General features: G+C 39.5%; 1 protein-coding gene across 1 annotated transcript in view; it reads left to right on the forward strand.

Moving 5' to 3' along the window:
• The first annotated feature begins 341 nt into the window (after nucleotides 1-341).
• LOC121386618 (cystathionine beta-synthase-like) overlaps nucleotides 342-19,505 on the forward strand; it is a 54,536-nt gene continuing 35,372 nt past the window's right edge. Inside the window, exons 1-8 of the mRNA XM_041517578.1 lie at nucleotides 342-362; nucleotides 5,031-5,143; nucleotides 5,504-5,610; nucleotides 10,476-10,610; nucleotides 15,270-15,349; nucleotides 16,109-16,243; nucleotides 17,319-17,388; nucleotides 19,065-19,156. Coding sequence (XP_041373512.1) covers nucleotides 5,031-5,143; nucleotides 5,504-5,610; nucleotides 10,476-10,610; nucleotides 15,270-15,349; nucleotides 16,109-16,243; nucleotides 17,319-17,388; nucleotides 19,065-19,156 — 732 coding nt within the window. The 5' untranslated portion in view covers nucleotides 342-362. The remainder of the gene's footprint in view (nucleotides 363-5,030; nucleotides 5,144-5,503; nucleotides 5,611-10,475; nucleotides 10,611-15,269; nucleotides 15,350-16,108; nucleotides 16,244-17,318; nucleotides 17,389-19,064; nucleotides 19,157-19,505) is intronic.

A 19,505-nucleotide genomic window follows, 5' to 3' on the forward strand; every position in this document is an offset into this window, starting at 1 on the left:
TTTTGTGTAAAATGGCTGTACACCGGGCAGGTTTAGTGGGTGTGTTTGTTTAAACCAATGTCCTGGGAGAAAGCGCTGGGCAACAAGGGTTTGTCCTTTTCAGGGTATGTTTACCCCAGACAGGCAAATGTGCATACAAAAATCCATGGGCCTGCTGATATTAATAAAAATGTTATAGCCTCGAACGCTATCTAGAAACATAGAGCGTAATTAATTAACGGATTGTACCGAAGATTCCAATGTATACCGAATGACTTGCAATATTTCACCCCTCTGTAGCTATTATGGTTTGGTCTAAAAACAGCCAATAAAATTACTGGAAACGTGGGGATGTGTCCTTTTTACCTGTGTTTGGTCTACGAGTAGGTTTGTTACGTACTAAATTATAGTATTTTATGAGCATGTTATACCTGTTATCGTGACGTGTCAAGAGCGGGAGCTGCTCTTAAAACAATATTATTGATGTAATAACCTGTCACCGTAAATAAAAACAATTTGCAATCGCAGCAATGTTCACGCAGTTCGTTTACTCGAGGCAATATAGTAGGGTATTTGACAGTCGGGTACCTAGCCCGAGTACTCTGACTGTAAGAGAGCTAGACGGACATTTGGACATAAACACGCTCTCATTACCGTCAGAGACCAACCTATGTCTTTTTTTGGCAATTCCTGACTACCAAACGGTAGGCAACGGGTCCCGCTCTAATACCACAACAATCCTATGTTTGACGTCAAATACCTTTACATCAATCATTTTCGAGTTAAGTGATACAAAAAAATCCACATATTAATCACTAATACACTTACTACAGAAAGAAACCCGACAGCACCCACATTCAGCTACGCTTCGTGACACTCCGTCGCAACAATTGCAAAGCTCGGCGATCTATTTCGAGACTGGGCGATTCCGCCTTGTGCAGCAGTTACAGGGGTCATCTCATAAGAGGAGGCAGTACGTAGCACATACTTTTGCCGTATCCTGTCGATAACACCCCAAATGTATCCTTCAAATTCAAAATGGAGTCAATAATGTGTAATTGTTTTGGTTTAATGACGTAATGAAATCCAAATTCATCCAAAACGGCATTAGCCAACTCTTCCATGTTGTAACTTCGCTTGATATGAGACGGCCCCTGTAACTGCTGCACAAGGCGGAATCGCCCAGTGCGCGATCACGTGGTCTACGTCTCGAAATAGATCGCCGAGCTTTGCAATTGTTGCGACGGAGTGTCACGAAGCGTAGCTGAATGTGGGTGCTGTCGGGTTTCCTTCTGTAGTAAGTGTATTAGTGATTAATATGTGGATTTTTTTGTATCACTTAACTCGAAAATGATTGATGTAAAGGTATTTGACGTCAAACTTAGGATTGTTGTGGTATTAGAGCGGGACTCGTTGCCTACCGTTTGGTAGTCAGGAATTGCCAAAAAAAGACATAGGCTGGTCTCTGACTGTAATGAGAGCGTGTTTATGTCCAAATGTCCGTCTAGCTCTCTTACAGTCAGAGTACTCGGGCTATCGGGGACCATTCAAATATTACTATTAGGTAGTTGTTGCTATGGGTATAGGGTCAGTGCGACCTCGGTGGCGCAGTGGTTAAGCCATGGGACTACAGGCTGGTAGGTACAGGGTTCGCAGCCCGGTCCTGGACAGACAGCCCAGATAGATGTGTGCCCAGGGCAGCGTGCTTGAACCTTAATTGAATATAAGTACGAAAATAAGTTGAAATGAAATAAATGCCAGTGCGCGTAACGTCAATTAAATTTATAAGGATTATTAATCGAGTTAAAATGCATATCTGGGGTTTACCAAATAGCAAAACAGTAGGCCTATACTGTATAGTTAAAATTATATATAGTACACCCATCGTACGACTTGTTTGTGAATGGAAGTGTGTGTGTGTGGGGGGGGGGGGTCTCCTAGTCTGAAGGGATGTAGAAAAGTATTGACTTAATGTGCACCCTGCACTACGTGTCTCCAAGCGATACGACTGGCCTTGGTTGCATCGTGGTTAGGCCATCGGTCTACAGGCTGGTAGGTACTGTGTTCGGATCACAGTCGAGGCATGGGATTTTTAATCCAGATACCGACTCCAAACCCTGAATGAGTGCTCCGCAAGGCTCAATGGGTAGGTGTAAACCACTTGCACCGACCAGTGATCCATAACTGGTTCAACAAAGGCCATGGTTTGTGCTATCCTGCCTGTGGGAAGCGCAAATAAAAGATCCCTTGCTGCCTGTTGTAAAAAGAGTAGCCTATGTGGCGACAGCGGGTTTCCTCAAAAAAAAAAACAGTGTCAGAATGACCATATGTTTGACATCCAATACCCAGTGATAAGATAAAAAATCAGTGTGCTCTAGTGGTGTCGTTAAATAAAACAAACTTTACTTTTAGTATATATAGGGAATGACTGGTTAGTGTCTTACAATATCGGCTTTATTCTGCGAGGCTCTGCCAAGCTGCATTCGCCATTCGACCTGAGCAGGATAAAGCCAGTATTTTAAGACGGTAACCAGTTATTTCTTTTACCCTGCAATCCTACAGGAATAGTCTGAAAATCATTATTTATTCCATTTTACGTATACGCAAATCGTGTATCGTCAACCTAGCAAGACTTTCTCCATATGACGTCGTACAAGATACATGACGTCAGTATTTGTAACTGTCACATTCACAAAGCATTTCTAAACTTGAGTCGAGTCCGGCTGATGTCACGTGACCTATATTTTTGGTCCGTGGCCGAAAATAGAGAAATTTATCTAGTGCCATAAAATTGTGCTAGAAAAAATGTCTAGGACACATCCCTTAGACAGTATAATGTGCCCTTTTCATTGGTCAATTGGTCTTGTTGTTTAGGTGGTAGACGGCCGTTGCTATTTGTTGATTACGTCATTCTCTAAGCCAAGGTAATTCATGACGTCACGTTATATGTAACACTGTATGCATACCTTCTCATGCAGACCTTGCATTTTAAGGTGTACGTTTGCGATCGCGCTCGTACAGTGCACATAATTTCAATACGGCGAGAGTGAAAAACGGCGCACATTACACTCTACAAACGGCGCACATAAAACAGATGGGTATATATACTCTGTCAAAAAAGAAACGCATAGTCAAAATATTCATGGAATTATCTCTTTAATACAAAGTGGCATAATTTCGTTATTTATGATCGTATCACAGTCAAATTTGACATGAGTATGTGACAATGTTCTTGCTATGGTCTGACGGCAGTGGAGGCATTTTCGTCACCAAACAGCATCGCACGAGGGCGCTGAAATCAGTACTCTGTGTGGCCACCAGCAGCAGCAATTACTGTGTGACATCTCCTTGGCATAGACTGAATGAGTCTCTGAATCCGAGCACGTGGAATCCTAGCCCATTCTTTCTGCAGTGCATGTGACAGTTGCGGAAGTGTCTGAGGCTCCGGGTCACGCTGGCTTACACGTCTGTCCAGTTCGTCCCATAGATGTTCAATGGGGTTGAGATCTGGCGATCTTGATGGCCATGGCAGCACGTTAATGTTCTCATTCTGTAGGAAATCCATTGTTACACGTGCCTTATGCAGCGTAGCACTGTCCTGCTGAATTTCATCCCGGTAGCTTACAGCTGTCAGGTTGCCTTGTACGAACACAAGTTCACTTCTGCCGGTGTATGAGATGGCTCACCACATCATGACACTCCCTCCACTGAATCTGTCAACTTGGGCAACGCAGTTGTTGGCAAAACGTTCATTGCGGCGTCTGTAAACATGTCGTCCATCACTTTGCTGTAGAAGGAAACGTGACTCGTCGCTGAACCATACTCGCCACCAGTTTCCCCAAGTTCCACCCCTGTACATTCGTACACCAGCGAACACGTAAATGTCGATGTTGACATCGCAGGACGGGGTCAACATACAGTCTCCTAGCCCGTAAACCAGCTTCTCGAAGTCTGTTCCGAATGGTTTGTGCAGACACCCTTCTCAAACCAGGTATGCGTCCAGCAATGTTCGTTGCTGTGGCTGTTCGGTGACACAAGTGCAGAACCCGGATGTAGCGATCTTGTGCTGCAGTTGTTATGCAAGGTCTTCCACTTCTGGACCGGTCTTCAGCTAATAGAAACTGCTGGTAACTGTCCCAGAGACATGAATATATATATTTATTTCCACTGTTTACAAAAATCAACAATTTTCATAGCTCATTTACCTGATAGGATTGTCCTTTTATTAAAACAATAAACATTAAAAACATGGCAGTGGCTTCCATGCAGTCGTTAAACTGGTATTTCTCTTTGTTGAACAAATCGGGAAATACTGGTTTAATAGGCAATTTTGTAGACGTACCAGTCAAAATCCAATCGAAGCTACACTGCCAATTTTATTTATTTTGGAGAGTAATTTTCCACTCGACTTAGTATATTGAGGTGTGCGAATTTTCAAAAACCGAGGGCTGCTCATGAGAAGAAGTTTGTTTTGTTTTACGACACTACTAGAGGACATTGATTTGTTAATCATCGGCTATTGGATGTCAAACATATGGTCATTTTTGACAGTCATAGAGATGAAACCCGCTACAGTTTTTCATTAGTAGCAAGGGATCTTTTATATGCACCATCCCACAGACAGGATAGTACATACCACGGTCTTTGATATACCAGTCGTGGTGCACTGTCTGGAATGAGAAATAGCCCAATGGGCCCACTGATGGGGATCAATCCCAAACCGACCGCGCATCAAGCGAGCGCTTTACCACTGGGCTACCTCTTGCCACTAAACTTCTCATGACATAATATATATATATCGGCTGAGAGGAGTGACTTCATGGTACAGAAATAAAAAGCAGTGAATTTTATAATAGTTATAAATACTAAAATTATATGACTGACTGAACTAGAAAATATTTTCGTAACTCGTCCTTTTGTAGAAGTTTTTTCTGACACTCGTCTCAAGAAAATCAATTGATTTTCTTGTGAGGAGTGTCAGAAAAACCATCTACAAAAGGACGAGTGTCGGAAACTTTATTAATCTAGGTGCTGTTGTTTTCACTTTGTAGATGATGTCAACAAAATCTGAGAATCCGTTTCGCATCTGGAAGCGACCTGACCTGCCGTCACAGTGCACTTATGGAACGCCAGGAGTTACTTCCCCTCATCTCCACAAACCAGTGTATGTATAATTATGGGATATTAAACTCTCTTCTGTTTCGTATCATGTTTATGTCCCGAGTGAAATAATTTTCAATAGTCACGAGGGACATAAACATGATATGAAATGGTAGCGAGTTTAACATCCTATTTATTACCCATAATCGATCTTAATTGATATCACTCAACTCGTTTGCTTTACGTTCCTGTAAGGATGTAGTGCGTCAATCAATGATGTCACAAAGTGTTACGTCCCATTTGGCAGGGAGGGGAAGTGCCCTGAAAATTACGAAAATTCACCAAAAGTGTTTCTCAAGTCTACCATGTTTTGCCAAATGCCTAGGGAAAACACTAAATGTACTTTTTTCTGGGTTTTTTTCAGTAAGAGCAAGCCAATGATTATGTCGAGTATTCTCGACAACATTGGCAACACGCCGCTAGTACGCATCAACCGCATCACTAAGAAGGACAACATCGAGTGCGAAGTCTGTGAGTACTGGTTATCTCCCTTTAGGTGTGCTAGTTATCTCCCTTTAGGTATGCTAGTTGTCTCCCTTTAGTTATGCTAGTTGTCTCCCTTTAGGTATGCTTGTTGTCTCCTTTCGAGTATTTCTCTTTGTTGGGGCGGATAGCCAGTGATTGATAAATCAGTGTGCTCTAGTTATGTCGTTAAACAAAACAAACTTTCACTTTATTGGGGCAGGATGTATAGTCCAGTGGTAAAAGGGCTTTCTTGATGTGTGGTCGGTCTAGGATCGATCCCCATTGGTGGGCCCATTGGGCTATTTCTCGTTCCAGCCAGTGCACCATATCTGATATATCAAAGACCTTGGTATGTGCTATCCTGTCTGTGGGATGGTACATATAAAAGATCCCTTGCTACTAATGGAAAAATGTAGCGGGCTTTCTCTCTAAGGCTATATGTCAAAATTACCAAATGTTTGATATCCAATAGCCAATGATTAATAAATCATTGTGCTCTAGTGGTGTCGTTAAACAAAACAAACTTTTCTTCATATTACAGCCATGGCAGTTGAGGAAACCACTATAGTTGTAACTCATACAGACTTCTAGAATTTTTATAAAATCCACTAGCCATGGGATCAGTAATTTTAAAAATTACTAGCCAAGATTAAAAATTCACTAGCCCTACTTTATTTTAAGTTTAAAGGAGCTCAATCACGGATTTAGTGGGCCTTATTTCTCTAAATATGCATTGTAAATGGAAATTACATTCATTTGGAATACCAAACCTAGTTATTGTACAATCCAAAACATTTAATTGAACTACGATCGAGGGAATTCCATGACATGATTCAGTTTTAAAATTTGGAACTCTTCTTTAAATGAGACATTTAAAATACGGAAAAGCAGACTCGTAGTGATGAGGATATATATACGACAACCGTATAATGTATTTTTGGGTTTTATATAAATGATCGCCGTGTATAGAGGCAAATAATAAAACATATATTATTTCATGACAAAAATAACCGCGAATACGCTGAAATAAAATAATAAACAGTCGGAACAGGAACTCACCATTTATTATTATTATTATTATTATTATTATCAGGCGCGTGTGCAAATTATTTTGACTGGTTTGCAAAGTGGTTTTTCGGTTTTAATGTATAGCGTAAAACAACAGTGTACTATTGCATGTTTTGTCGTCCAAAGGTTGGCTAATTATTACTTAACCCAGTTGAATCCAGTTCTACGCGCAGGGACAAGTTTGTTCGAGTGTGCACGCACGTTAATCTTGCATTTTTATAGCCAAAACTCCTCCAGATAAAACACCGCCCTTCCACCCCAAAAAGGTAGTAGTAGGCTATTAATAATAGTAGTAGTAGTAATAGTAATAGTAATAATAATTGTGTATTATTATTATTAATATTATTATTATTATTACGCGGTGGGGTGGGTGGGGGCGGTTGTTACAGAAACATATAAATTTAGAGATGGACCCGGGAGTATTTTGAGTTTTATTGCCCCTTGCTAATTTGAGCATTTAAAATGTGACTAAATATAGCAAAATAACCTTTTAGTCATATTTATTTGCTCAGTGAAAAATTATTAAGTTCAAGCCTTGTTGTTAGTTTGTGTACTGTCCGTAGTTACTTTCTTTCAGTTAATCTACCTCAGCAGCTGATAATTTGTAATTATTATTTTTATCTATTCATTATTATTATTATTATTATTAGTATTATTATTATTATTTATTTATTTATTATTATTAATTTTTTGTTAGTACTGTATGGACAATATGACACTATTCATATATCTATGGAAAATGTACACAAAAGGGTCCGCTAAATTCATATACTCCCCCACCCCCTCCCCTGTTCAGAAAATGCACTGTTCGTACAGTACTTAGTATGTATTCCTCCTGTTCCAGATGGTTCGGTAATATGGATCAATCAAATACATGTACTTATTTACCGCCTATATACATTTTTGCTGTGAATATAGCCAGCCCTCACTAGTGGAGGCTATAGACATGGCCTTCGTATATATAGTCACATCGTATATAAACACCGTCTAGTTTAGAGTATTCTTTAAAAATGTAACAATTCCTATCTCAAGTCAGCTGTTATGGCATATTTTGCATAATAATGAATTTGACAAGGTGAAAAATAAAGGTGTTCATGATCCAGATGTTTAGAGTTTTTCGTGTACGACTAACGATAAATTTACCTATAGATGCAAAGGCCTAACTAGTCGGGATTGTCGACGTTTAACATGCTTCTGTTACTAAAGTAAATTAATGTATAAGCTTATTATCATTCAGTACATGTTTTTATTACTTTTTAACAACTTATTTTCATTGTTGTTGTTTTTCTATTTACCCTACGTCGCAGAGGACAGTCGAGCGTTCTCGTTACACGAACTTGGTAAATCGTTTTGACACTGCGGTTATTCGGGGAATGCCCATCACGTGACTCAAAATAATACGTCACACCTCTGCTCTCCAAATAGCCGTTATTTTTCTCAGAATTATGGACCGTACCCATAATTCAATTATTTTTATAAAATATCAATAATAAGTGTAATATGGTGGTTATATAGATGGTTCAATAAAGTACTTTTAGGTACAAATCAAATGTATATATTGTCATATAATACCTTGTTGGATCAATAATTAGGTCAAGCATCTGTGAGAGAGCGCGTTTAATACAATTTTACTAAATAATATTAAAAATAATCAAATATGTCACTAAAAGAGGGAGATAGAGCTTAAAAATACCAATATTGGGGGGGGGGTTGCAGTGTTAGAGATTAAAAATGTGGGGCAGTATCCCAGTTGGATACTAACATTTCAAAATCTGGTATCCTACCTGAGAATTTAGTATCCCACTTAAATGAAATTCAAAAATAACATTGTAACAAACTTGGATGACACTGTTCTCGTTCCCAGTCTGTATTGCTACGCCACAATCAAAATCACAGAATTCGTTAAATTTGCAATAAAACGGAATCTGTAAAAAGATACTGGCCTCGGTGGCGTCGTGGTTAGGCCATCGGTCTACAGGCTGGTAAGTACTGGTAGGTACTGCATGGGTTCAGATCCCAGTCGAGGCATGGGATTTTTAATCCAGATACCGACTCCAAACCCTGAGTGAGTGCTCCGCAAGGCTCAATGGGTAGGTGTAAACCACTTGCACCGACCAGTGATCCATAACTGGTTCAACAAAGGCCATGGTTTGTGCTATCCTGCCTGTGGGAAGCGCAAATAAAAGATCCCTTGCTGCTAATCGGAAAGAGTAGCTCATGAAGTGGCGACAGCGGGTTTCCTCTCAAAATCTGTGTGGTCCTTAACCATATATATGTCTGATGCCATATAACCGTAAATAAAATGTGTTGAGTGCGTCGTTAAATAAAACATTTCTTTCTTTCTGTAAAAAGATTTGCTGCATCTATTTTTTGCGGCCCCTGCGCGTGCTGTAACCTCACCGTGGTGCAGGGGTGTAACATTCTCTTTGAGAATGGCCAATACAGCACAAATTGAAGTTTAGAGTAAAATTCGGTGTCCGTAAAATTCTGTGATGTTTGTATTTGTATTTTTGGCACAGTTCTTTACACTGTTTTTGTTTAAACCTTGAATTTTTATATTGATGTTGATCATCACTTTATTTATTTGCATTACCATAGTTTGACACCCAATAGCCGATGTATTTTTCGTGCTGGGGTGTCGTTAAACATTCATTCAATCATTCAATCAATCTATTTTTTGCATAATAATGACATTAATTAATATTTAGCAGTAAACTATAAGTGTTTCTGACATTACTAATGATAAACCTACCTGTATCAATTTTCTGCAGATGTGGAATCAATATCACAAATACAATTTGAAGGGAGGAAACATCCAACAAAAACAACAGCAACTTAGCAGTTCCCAGTCTATTGCTTCACCAGTAAATGAAGACCTTCATTGTTTCAGCGAAAAATAAAAACTCAGTATTAAAAAAACCTACATTATATGGTATGCCGGTGGGATACTGGGTGTTTGAAGTCTAGTATCCAAAATTAAATTCTGGTATTCCCGGGATATCGGGATACCGTTAATCTCGAACACTGGGTTGGGGTGGTGGCAGTATATTCATATTTACAAAATAGATGTAACTGCAACATTTGACCAAAAATATTCACAAGTCGTCGGGCATGGCAATAGTAGTTATTTACTAGCCCAACATTGAATATCACTAGCCATGGTAGTGGGGCTACCATAATCTAGAAGCCCTGTCTGGCATGGCAATAGTAGTTATTTACTAGCCCAACATTGAATATCACTAGCCATGGTAGTGGGGCTACCATAATCTAGAAGCCCTGTCTGGCATGGCAATAGTAGTTATTTACTAGCCCAACATTGAATATCACTAGCCATGGGAGTGGAGCTGCCATAATCTAGAAGCCCTGTCTGGCATGGTGATAGTAGTTATTTACTAGCCCAACATTGAATATCACTAGCCATGGGAGTGGGGCTACCACAATCTAGAAGCTCTGTCTGACATGGCAATAGTAGTTATTTACTAGCCCAACAATGAATATCACTAGCCATGGGAGTGGGGCTACCACAATCTTGAAGCCCTGTCTGGCATGGCAGTAGTAGTTATTTACTAGCCCAACATTGAATATCACTAGCCATGGGAGTGGGGCTGCCATAATCTAGAAGCCCTGCTCATTAGTTGATGTAAAGTTGTTACTTGTACTCTAGTGTATTATTTAGTTTTTTAGTGGCTAAATAATGTTTTTTAACACTGGAGGAAGTGTTAAAGACGGGATCGGCCTGCGATTGGTAAAGTTAATTAAACCAACTACGGTTGATTCTAGTACTGTACTATTTTTGTTTTCAGTGGCGAAATGTGAGTTTTTCAACGCTGGGGGGAGTGTCAAGGACCGGATCGGCCTGCGAATGGTGGAGGACGCAGAGGATAACGGCTACCTTCAGCCCGGGGACGTTCTCATCGAACCCACGTCGGGTAACACAGGTCAGTAAACAGAGGAAAGGAATGTGTCAGATCACCCCAGCACAGGGTTGTTACGCGTCATGGGATTTCACAAATCATCGTAAGCCTAGTTTTCCATGTAAATGTAAATCTACGACTAAAACACAATTTTTATTACTATCATACATGTAGTTCAACAAATATAGATTTAAGTACACATATTTCATTTACTTTTGTCTATAAAATGCTCCATCTTCTGTAATGATGTAATTTTCTGCGTGAAATAAATGTCAAACACATGTAAACGTATGACTGGTATAACTGCTAGAAGCAGATGTAACCTGCGTGAAATAAATGTCAAACACATGTGAACGTATGACTGGTATAACTGCTAGAGGCAGACGTAAACTGCGTGAAATAGATGTCAAACACATGTAAACGTATGACTGGTATAACTGCTAGAGGCAGACGTAAACTGCGTGAAATAAATGTCAAACACATGTGAACGTATGACTGGTATAACTGCTAGAGGCAGACGTAAACTGCATGAAATAGATGTCAAACACATGTGAACATATGACTGGTATAACTGCTAGAGGCAGACGTAAACTGCATGAAATAGATGTCAAACACATGTAAACGTATGACTGGTATACCTGCTAGAAGCAGACGTAAACTGCGTGAAATAAATGTCAAACACATGTAAACGTATGACTGGTATAACTGCTAATCGCAGACGTAAACTTATAATGTTTAGTCAAATAAATGTCAAACACATGTGAATGTATGACTGGTATAACTGCTAGAGGCAGACGTAAACTGCGTGAAATAGATGTCAAACACATGTGAACGTATGACTGGTATAACTGCTAGAGGCAGACGTAAACTGCGTGAAATAGATGTCAAACACATGTAAACGTATGACTGGTATACCTGCTAGAAGCAGACGTAAACTGCGTGAAATAAATGTCAAACACATGTAAACGTATGACTGGTATAACTGCTAATCGCAGACGTAAACTTACGATGTTTAGTCAAATAAATGTCAAACACATGTGAATGTATGACTGGTATAACTGCTAGAGGCAGACGTAAACTGCGTGAAATAGATGTCAAACACATGTGAACGTATGACTGGTATAACTGCTAGAGGCAGACGTAAACTGCGTGAAATAGATGTCAAACACATGTGAACGTATGACTGGTATAACTGCTAGAAGCAGACGTAAACTGAGTGAAATAAATGTCAAACACATGTAAACGTATGACTGGTATAACTGCTAATCGCAGACGTAAACTTACGATGTTTAGTCAAATAAATGTCAAACACATGTGAATGTATGACTGGTATAACTGCTAGAGGCAGACGTAAACTGCATGAAATAAATGTCAAACACATGTAAACGTATGACTGGTATAACTGCTAGAAGCAGACGTAAACTGCGTGAAATAAATGTCAAACACATGTAAACGTATGACTGGTATAACTGCTAATCGCAGACGTAAACTGCGTGAAATAAATGTCAAACACATGTAAACGTATGACTGGTATAACTGCTAGAAGCAGACGTAAACTGCGTGAAATAAATGTCAAACACATGTAAACGTATGACTGGTATAACTGCTAATCGCAGACGTAAACTTACGATGTTTAGTCAAATAAATGTCAAACACATGTAAACGTATGACTGGTATAACTGCTAGAAGCAGACGTAAACTGAGTGAAATAAATGTCAAACACATGTAAACGTATGACTGGTATAACTGCTAGAGGCAGACGTAAACTGCATGAAATAAATGTCAAACACATGTAAACATATGACTGGTATAACTGCTAGAAGCAGACGTAAACTGAGTGAAATAAATGTCAAACACATGTAAACGTATGACTGGTATAACTGCTAGATGCAGACATGTAAACTATGACTGGTATAACTGCTAGAAGCAGACGTAAACTGAGTGAAATAAATGTCAAACACATGTAAACGTATGACTGGTATAACTGCTAGAGGCAGACGTAAACTGTGTGAAATAAATGTCAAACACATGTAAACGTATGACTGGTATAACTGCTAGAGGCAGACGTAAACTGTGTGAAATAAATGTCAAACACATGTAAACGTATGACTGGTATAACTGCTAGAGGCAGACGTAAACTGTGTGAAATAAATGTCAAACACATGTAAACGTATGACTGGTATAACTGCTAGAGGCAGACGTAAACTGAGTGAAATAGATGTCAAACACATGTAAACGTATGACTGGTATAACTGCTAGAAGCAGACGTAAACTGCGTGAAATAAATGTCAAACACATGTAAACATATGACTGGTATAACTGCTAATCGCAGACGTAAACTTACGATGTTTAGTCAAATAAATGTCAAACACATGTGAATGTATGACTGGTATAACTGCTAGAGGCAGACGTAAACTGCATGAAATAAATGTCAAACACATGTAAACGTATGACTGGTATAACTGCTAGAGGCAGACGTAAACTGAGTGAAATAAATGTCAAACACATGTAAACGTATGACTGGTATAACTGCTAATCGCAGACGTAAACTTACGATGTTTAGTCAAATAAATGTCAAACACATGTGAATGTATGACTGGTATAACTGCTAGAGGCAGACGTAAACTGCATGAAATAAATGTCAAACACATGTAAAACTGCTGACTGCATGAAATAAATGGTGACTGGTATAACTGCTAGAGGCAGACGTAAACTGAGTGAAATAAATGTCAAACACATGTAAACATATGACTGGTATAACTGCTAATCGCAGACGTAAACTTACGATGTTTAGTCAAATAAATGTCAAACACATGTGAATGTATGACTGGTATAACTGCTAGAGGCAGACGTAAACTGCATGAAATAAATGTCAAACACATGTAAACGTATGACTGGTATAACTGCTAGAGGCAGACGTAAACTGAGTGAAATAGATGTCAAACACATGTAAACGTATGACTGGTATAACTGCTAGAGGCAGATGTAAACTGAGTGAAATAGATGTCAAAAACTGCGTGAAATAAATGTCAAACACATGTCAACGTATGACTGGTATAACTGCTAGAAGCAGACGTAAACTGCGTGAAATAAATGTCAAACACATGTAAACGTATGACTGGTATATCTGCTAGAGGCAGACGTAAACTGCGTGAAATAAATGTCAAACACATGTAAACGTATGACTGGTATAACTGCTAGAAGCAGACGTAAACTTACAATGTTTTGTGAAATTGGCCCAGGGCCTGGGATGTCCTGGAAAAAGCTTTCAATTTTATTGTCCAGGAAATTTAGGCAAAAGGTTTTATGGGTTTTTGTTTTTTTTGCATTTTTACTTTTCTTGTCCTCATACATAACTTGTCTGAATTAAGACAACGATTTTTTTTATAAAAACGTTCATTGATTGAACATTTCATATCCTGGGGTGGGGGGTGGGGGGGGGTGAAGTATTGGAAATGTCCTGGAATTTTGTGGAGTTTTTTCAAGTGTAAGAACTCTACAGCAGGTCTCTTAATATTAATATTGTTATTGTATTTGGACAAGACAGGGAAGAAAAAAACCACTTGGTTAAGAAGGTGTGTGTGTGTGGGGGGGGGGTGATGCAGAGAGAGAGGGAGCGGGAGGAAAGGAGGGACGGACGGACAGAGGAAGGGAGGGAACTCTCATCATATTGACAACTACTATCACATCAGAAGTTAAAGGTTACCAGTGTATTATTTGTAAGATATGAAACCAGCTTCCATTTCATATCATGTTTATATGTCCCGAGTGAAATCATTTTCATTTGTCACGAGCTTCGGCGAGTGACAAGGAAAATTACTTCACGAGGAACATAAACATGATACAAAATGGTAGCTAGTTTAATGATGACCCATGATCAATATGGGTAATGTCATGTCTGTATTAATTTTGCTACGACTGTCCTCAGTGGTGTCTTGGTTAAGGTCTCACTACACAGATGTCATCTGCCATTGAAACCCATGTTAAATTGCCCAACTTCAAACGAAGATTGCCAATAGAACGGGTTCTCATTGGCACTAACAACATACACCATTGCGAACATATGTTATATAAGCATTTGTTTTCACTCCAAAATTGAGAACATTTCAGTCTCAGTTTTTTGCTATATGACCGCATCTAGCTGTAGTACCGGTCCGAACAGGTGGTTCATTAACCGATTCACTCCGGCTGTCTCTTGCGCTGTACACTCATGTCTCAAAAGGTTGATGCACAATATTACAAAATAACATGGGCAAAATACCATTAAACATACATATTGTTTTAATTTTTCAACATTTCCTAGAAGTGAATATGTGAACCATAACATGTGTCACAATTAGGAACTATAGTGGACCGTGATGAATGAACTCTCACCCGAAAGTGATCTGTGTAGTGAGACCTAAGCCATCGGACATAAGGCTGGTAGGTACTGGGTTCGCAGCTCAGTACCGGCTCCCACCCAGAGCGAATTTTAATGACTCAATGGGTAGGTGTAAGACCACAACACCCTCTTTTTCTCTCACTATCCACTAACAACTAACCCACTGTCCTGGACAGACAGCTCAGATAGCTGAGGTGTGTGCCCAGGACAGCGTGCTTGAACCTTAATTGGATATAAGCATGAAAATAAATTTGAACTGAACTGAATTCAGCTACATGTAGATCTTGTTTGATTGTTTTCAGGAATTGGACTGGCACTAGCTGCAGCTGTTAAAGGTTACCGGTGTATTATTGTCATGCCCGAGAAAATGAGCATGGAAAAGGTAGGACTCTACTTAACTTTACCTGGGCCCCGTTCCACCAAGTGATCTTAGCATTACTATCACTGTAGGGGCGAGACGTAGCCCAGTGGTAAAGCGCTTGCTTGATGCGCGGCCGTTTTGGGATCGATCCCTGTCAGTGGACCACGACTGGTACACCAAAGGCCGTGATAAGTGCTATCTGTTACTTGCTGTAAATACCTTCCATAGCAACCTCTGTTGTGACATCATACTGTTATGACATCACACTCAGTTATGATGTCACTCTGTTATGACATTACACTGTTATGATGTCACTCTGTTATGACATCACACTTTATTTATGACATCACACTTTATGACATTACACTCTGTTGTGACATCGCACACTGTTATGACATTACACTCAGTTATGATGTCACTGTTATGTTGTAAAAGAGTAGCCTGTGTGGCGACAGTGAGTTTCCTCTAAAAAAAAGTGTCAGAATGACCATATATATGACGTCCAGTAGCCTATGATAAGATAAAAAAATCAATATGCTCTAGTGGCGTCGTTAAATAAAACAAAAATTACTTGATGACATCACACAGTTATGATGTCACACAGTTATGATGTCACACTGTTAGGATGTCACACTGTTAGGACAGCACACTATTATGATGCCACACTGTTGTGACATCACACTCTATTATGACATCACACTCGGTTATGATATCACTCAGTTATGACATCACACTCTGTTATGACGTCACACTCAGTTATGACATCACACTGTGTTACAGGTGGATGTTCTGCGAGGTCTTGGCGCGGAAATCGTGAGAACTCCAACATCTGCGGCATTCGATTCCCCCGAGTCTCACATCGGGGTTGCTAAGAGACTGATGGAGGAGATTCCCAACGCCAAGATTTTAGATCAGGTACAGTAGAGAAGGAAATTAATATTTGATAATGTGAAACTTAAACCAATAGAAGTGAAGATTTTAGATCAGGTACAGTAGAGAAGGAAATTAATATTTGATAATGTGAAACTTAAACCAGTAGAAGTGAAGATTTTAGATCAGGTACAATAGAGAAGGAAATTAATATTTTATAATATATAACTTAAACCAATAGAAGTGAAGATTTTAGATCAGGTACAGTAGAGAAGGAAATTAAACATTAATGATGTAAAACTTAACCTTCTGACTACTGCAGTCGAGATATCTTGCCAGTCAACATACTGTACACTGTATAAAATGCATTTCCCAAATTCATGTTTCCCACCGTTTTGCACACGACACTCACCGGAAACAACTAATTTTAAACAGGAAAGAAATTCTGGTCAGAAAACCACTGTCATCGGGATTAGCAACAGTTACTACTGTTTAATGTTGTAAAGTTGTGTAGCGATCTCTAAAACTTGCGTAGTGATACTGATGAAAATGTTCCCGGTATTGAAGTGAATGTAAAACTGACTGGCGTAGCGATACTGATGAAAATGTTCTCGATATTGAAGTGAATGTAAAACTGACTGGTGTAGCGATACTGATCAAAATGTTCCCGGTATTGAAGTGAATGTAAAACTGACTGGCGTAGCGATACTGATGAAAATGTTCTCTGTATTGAAGTGAATGTAAAACTGACTGGTAGCGATACTGATGAAAATGTTCTCGATATTGAAGTGAATGTAAAAGTGACTGGTGTAGTGATACTGATCAAAATGTTCCCGGTATTGAAGTGAATGTAAAACTGACTGGTGTAGCGATACTGATCAAAATGTTCCCTGTATTGAAGTGAATGTAAAACTGACTGGTGTAGCGATACTGATCAAAATGTTCCCTGTATTGAAGTGAATGTAAAACTGACTGGCGTAGCGATACTGATGAAAATGTTCCCTGTATTGAAGTGAATGTAAAACTGACTGGTGTAGCGATACTGATGAAAATGTTCCCTGTATTGAAGTGAATGTAAAACTGACAGGTGTTTTTGTTCAATTCTTGTTCCTCTCTTTAGTACAGAAATCCTAGTAACCCCGTGGCACATTACGACGGAACAGCGGAGGAAATTCTCACTGCCTGTGACAGTAAGTTGAGTGTTTATGTCATTCCGCCCATACAGGTAGCACCACACTATACGATTACCTCACGCAAGGGGTGAGAGGTGCAGTCCAGTGGTAAATCCATAAAGGTAGCACCACACTAAACGATTACCTCACGCAAGGGGTGAGACGTGCAGCCCAGTGGTAAATCCATAAAGGTAGCACCACACTATACGATTACCTCACGCAAGGGGTGAGACGTGCAGCCCAGTGGTAAATCCATAAAGGTAGCACCACACTATACGATTACCTCACGCAAGGGGTGAGACGCGCAGCCCAGTGGTAAATCCATAAAGGTAGCACCACACTAAACGATTACCTCACACAAGGGGTGAGACGTGCAGCCCAGTGGTAAATCCATAAAGGTAGGACCACACTATACGATTACCTCACACAAGGGGTGAGACGTGTAGCCCAGTGGTAAATATATTAAGCGCTCACTTTATGCGAGGTCGGTCTAGGAACGATCCCCGTCGGTGGGCCCATTGGGCTATTGCTCGTTCCAGCCAGTGCACCACGATTGGTATATCAAAGGCTGTGGTATGTGCTGTCCTGTCTGTGGGCTGGTGCATATAAAAGATCCCTTGCTACTGATGGAAAAATGAAGTGGTTTTCTTTCCCAAGACTTAATGTCGAAATTACCAAATGTTTTGACATCCAGTAGCTGATGGTTCATTATTCAATGTGCTCTAGTGGTCTCGTTAAACAAAACTAAACGTTTGTCCAAGTGGATTTCCTCTGTCAATATCTCTGTAGTCTTTAACCATATGTCTGACGCCATATAACCGTCAATAAAATGTGTTGAGTGCGTCGTTAAATAAAATATTTCCTTCCTTCTTCTTTTAATGGTGGATTTCATTTATTCATGTTTACTCTCGGTTTTATATATTTTGTTTCTTACAGGGCTCGAACTCAACGATGGCACCAACGCCAATTGCCGTCGTTGAGATATAAATTGCCATAGGCCGGGAGCATCACTGATTGCACAAAAGAGCTGTCGGTAAAGCTCCTCAATAATGGCACAATATTGACACCTGGTGTACATTAGCTGCCAGTATATAACATTAGTACATTTAAAATATGTCTACATACAGCAAAATAACTTTTCAGTCTTATTTATGTTGCAAAAGTCTTCTTTTTTTTTTCATTTGTCATGGGCAGGCTTTAAATTGCCGTCGGTGGTCCATTTCACTCACGGCAATTTTGTTTTTAAATTGCTGTTGGAAAGAAAGAAATGTTTGATTTAACGACGCACTCAACACATTTTATTTATGGTTATATGGCATCAGACACATGGTTAATGACCAAACAGATATTGAGAGAGGAAACCCGCTGTCGCCACTTCATGGGCTACTCTTTTTGATTAGCAGCAAGGGATCTTATATCTGCACCATCCCACAGACAGGGTAGTACATACCACGGCCTTTGATATACCAGTCGTGGTGCACTGGCTAAGTTGCTGTGGGAGATAAATTGTTACTTCGAGCCCTGTTCTTTTATGTGGTTTTCTTGTGGAAGACAGACCACATTGCCTTTGATTTTTCTTTTGTAAATTCCTTTACAGGCTGTGTTAAAAGTAACTGTAGTTAGACACCAAATAGCCGTAGTTTAAGACGTGTTGAGGTGATGTAGTAAGACATTCCTTTCCTCTGTTATTATAGATAAGGTTGACATGGTTGTGCTGAGTGCAGGTACCGGCGGTACGCTGACAGGGGTCGCACGGAAAATCAGAGAAAAATGTCCAAAATGCCTGGTGAGATTCTTTTAAAAACGTAGCTCCTGTTGCATTATATACTCTTCAAATGTCTGGTGAGATTCTTTTAAAAACATAGCTCCTGTTGCATTATATACTCTTCAAATGTCTGGTGAGATTCCTGTAAAAACATAGCTCCTGTTGCATTATATACTCTTCAAATGTCTGGTGAGATTCTTTTAAAAACATAGCTCCTGTTGCATTATATACTCTTCAAATGTCTGGTGAGATTCCTGTAAAAACATAGCTCCTGTTGCATTATATACTCTTCAAATGTCTGGTGAGATTCTTGTAAAAACATAGCTCCTGTTGCATTATATACTCTTCAAATGTCTGGTGAGATTCTTAT

Source organism: Gigantopelta aegis, chromosome 12, assembly GCF_016097555.1.
Source record: "Gigantopelta aegis isolate Gae_Host chromosome 12, Gae_host_genome, whole genome shotgun sequence".
NCBI classification, from domain to species: domain Eukaryota; kingdom Metazoa; phylum Mollusca; class Gastropoda; order Neomphalida; family Peltospiridae; genus Gigantopelta; species Gigantopelta aegis.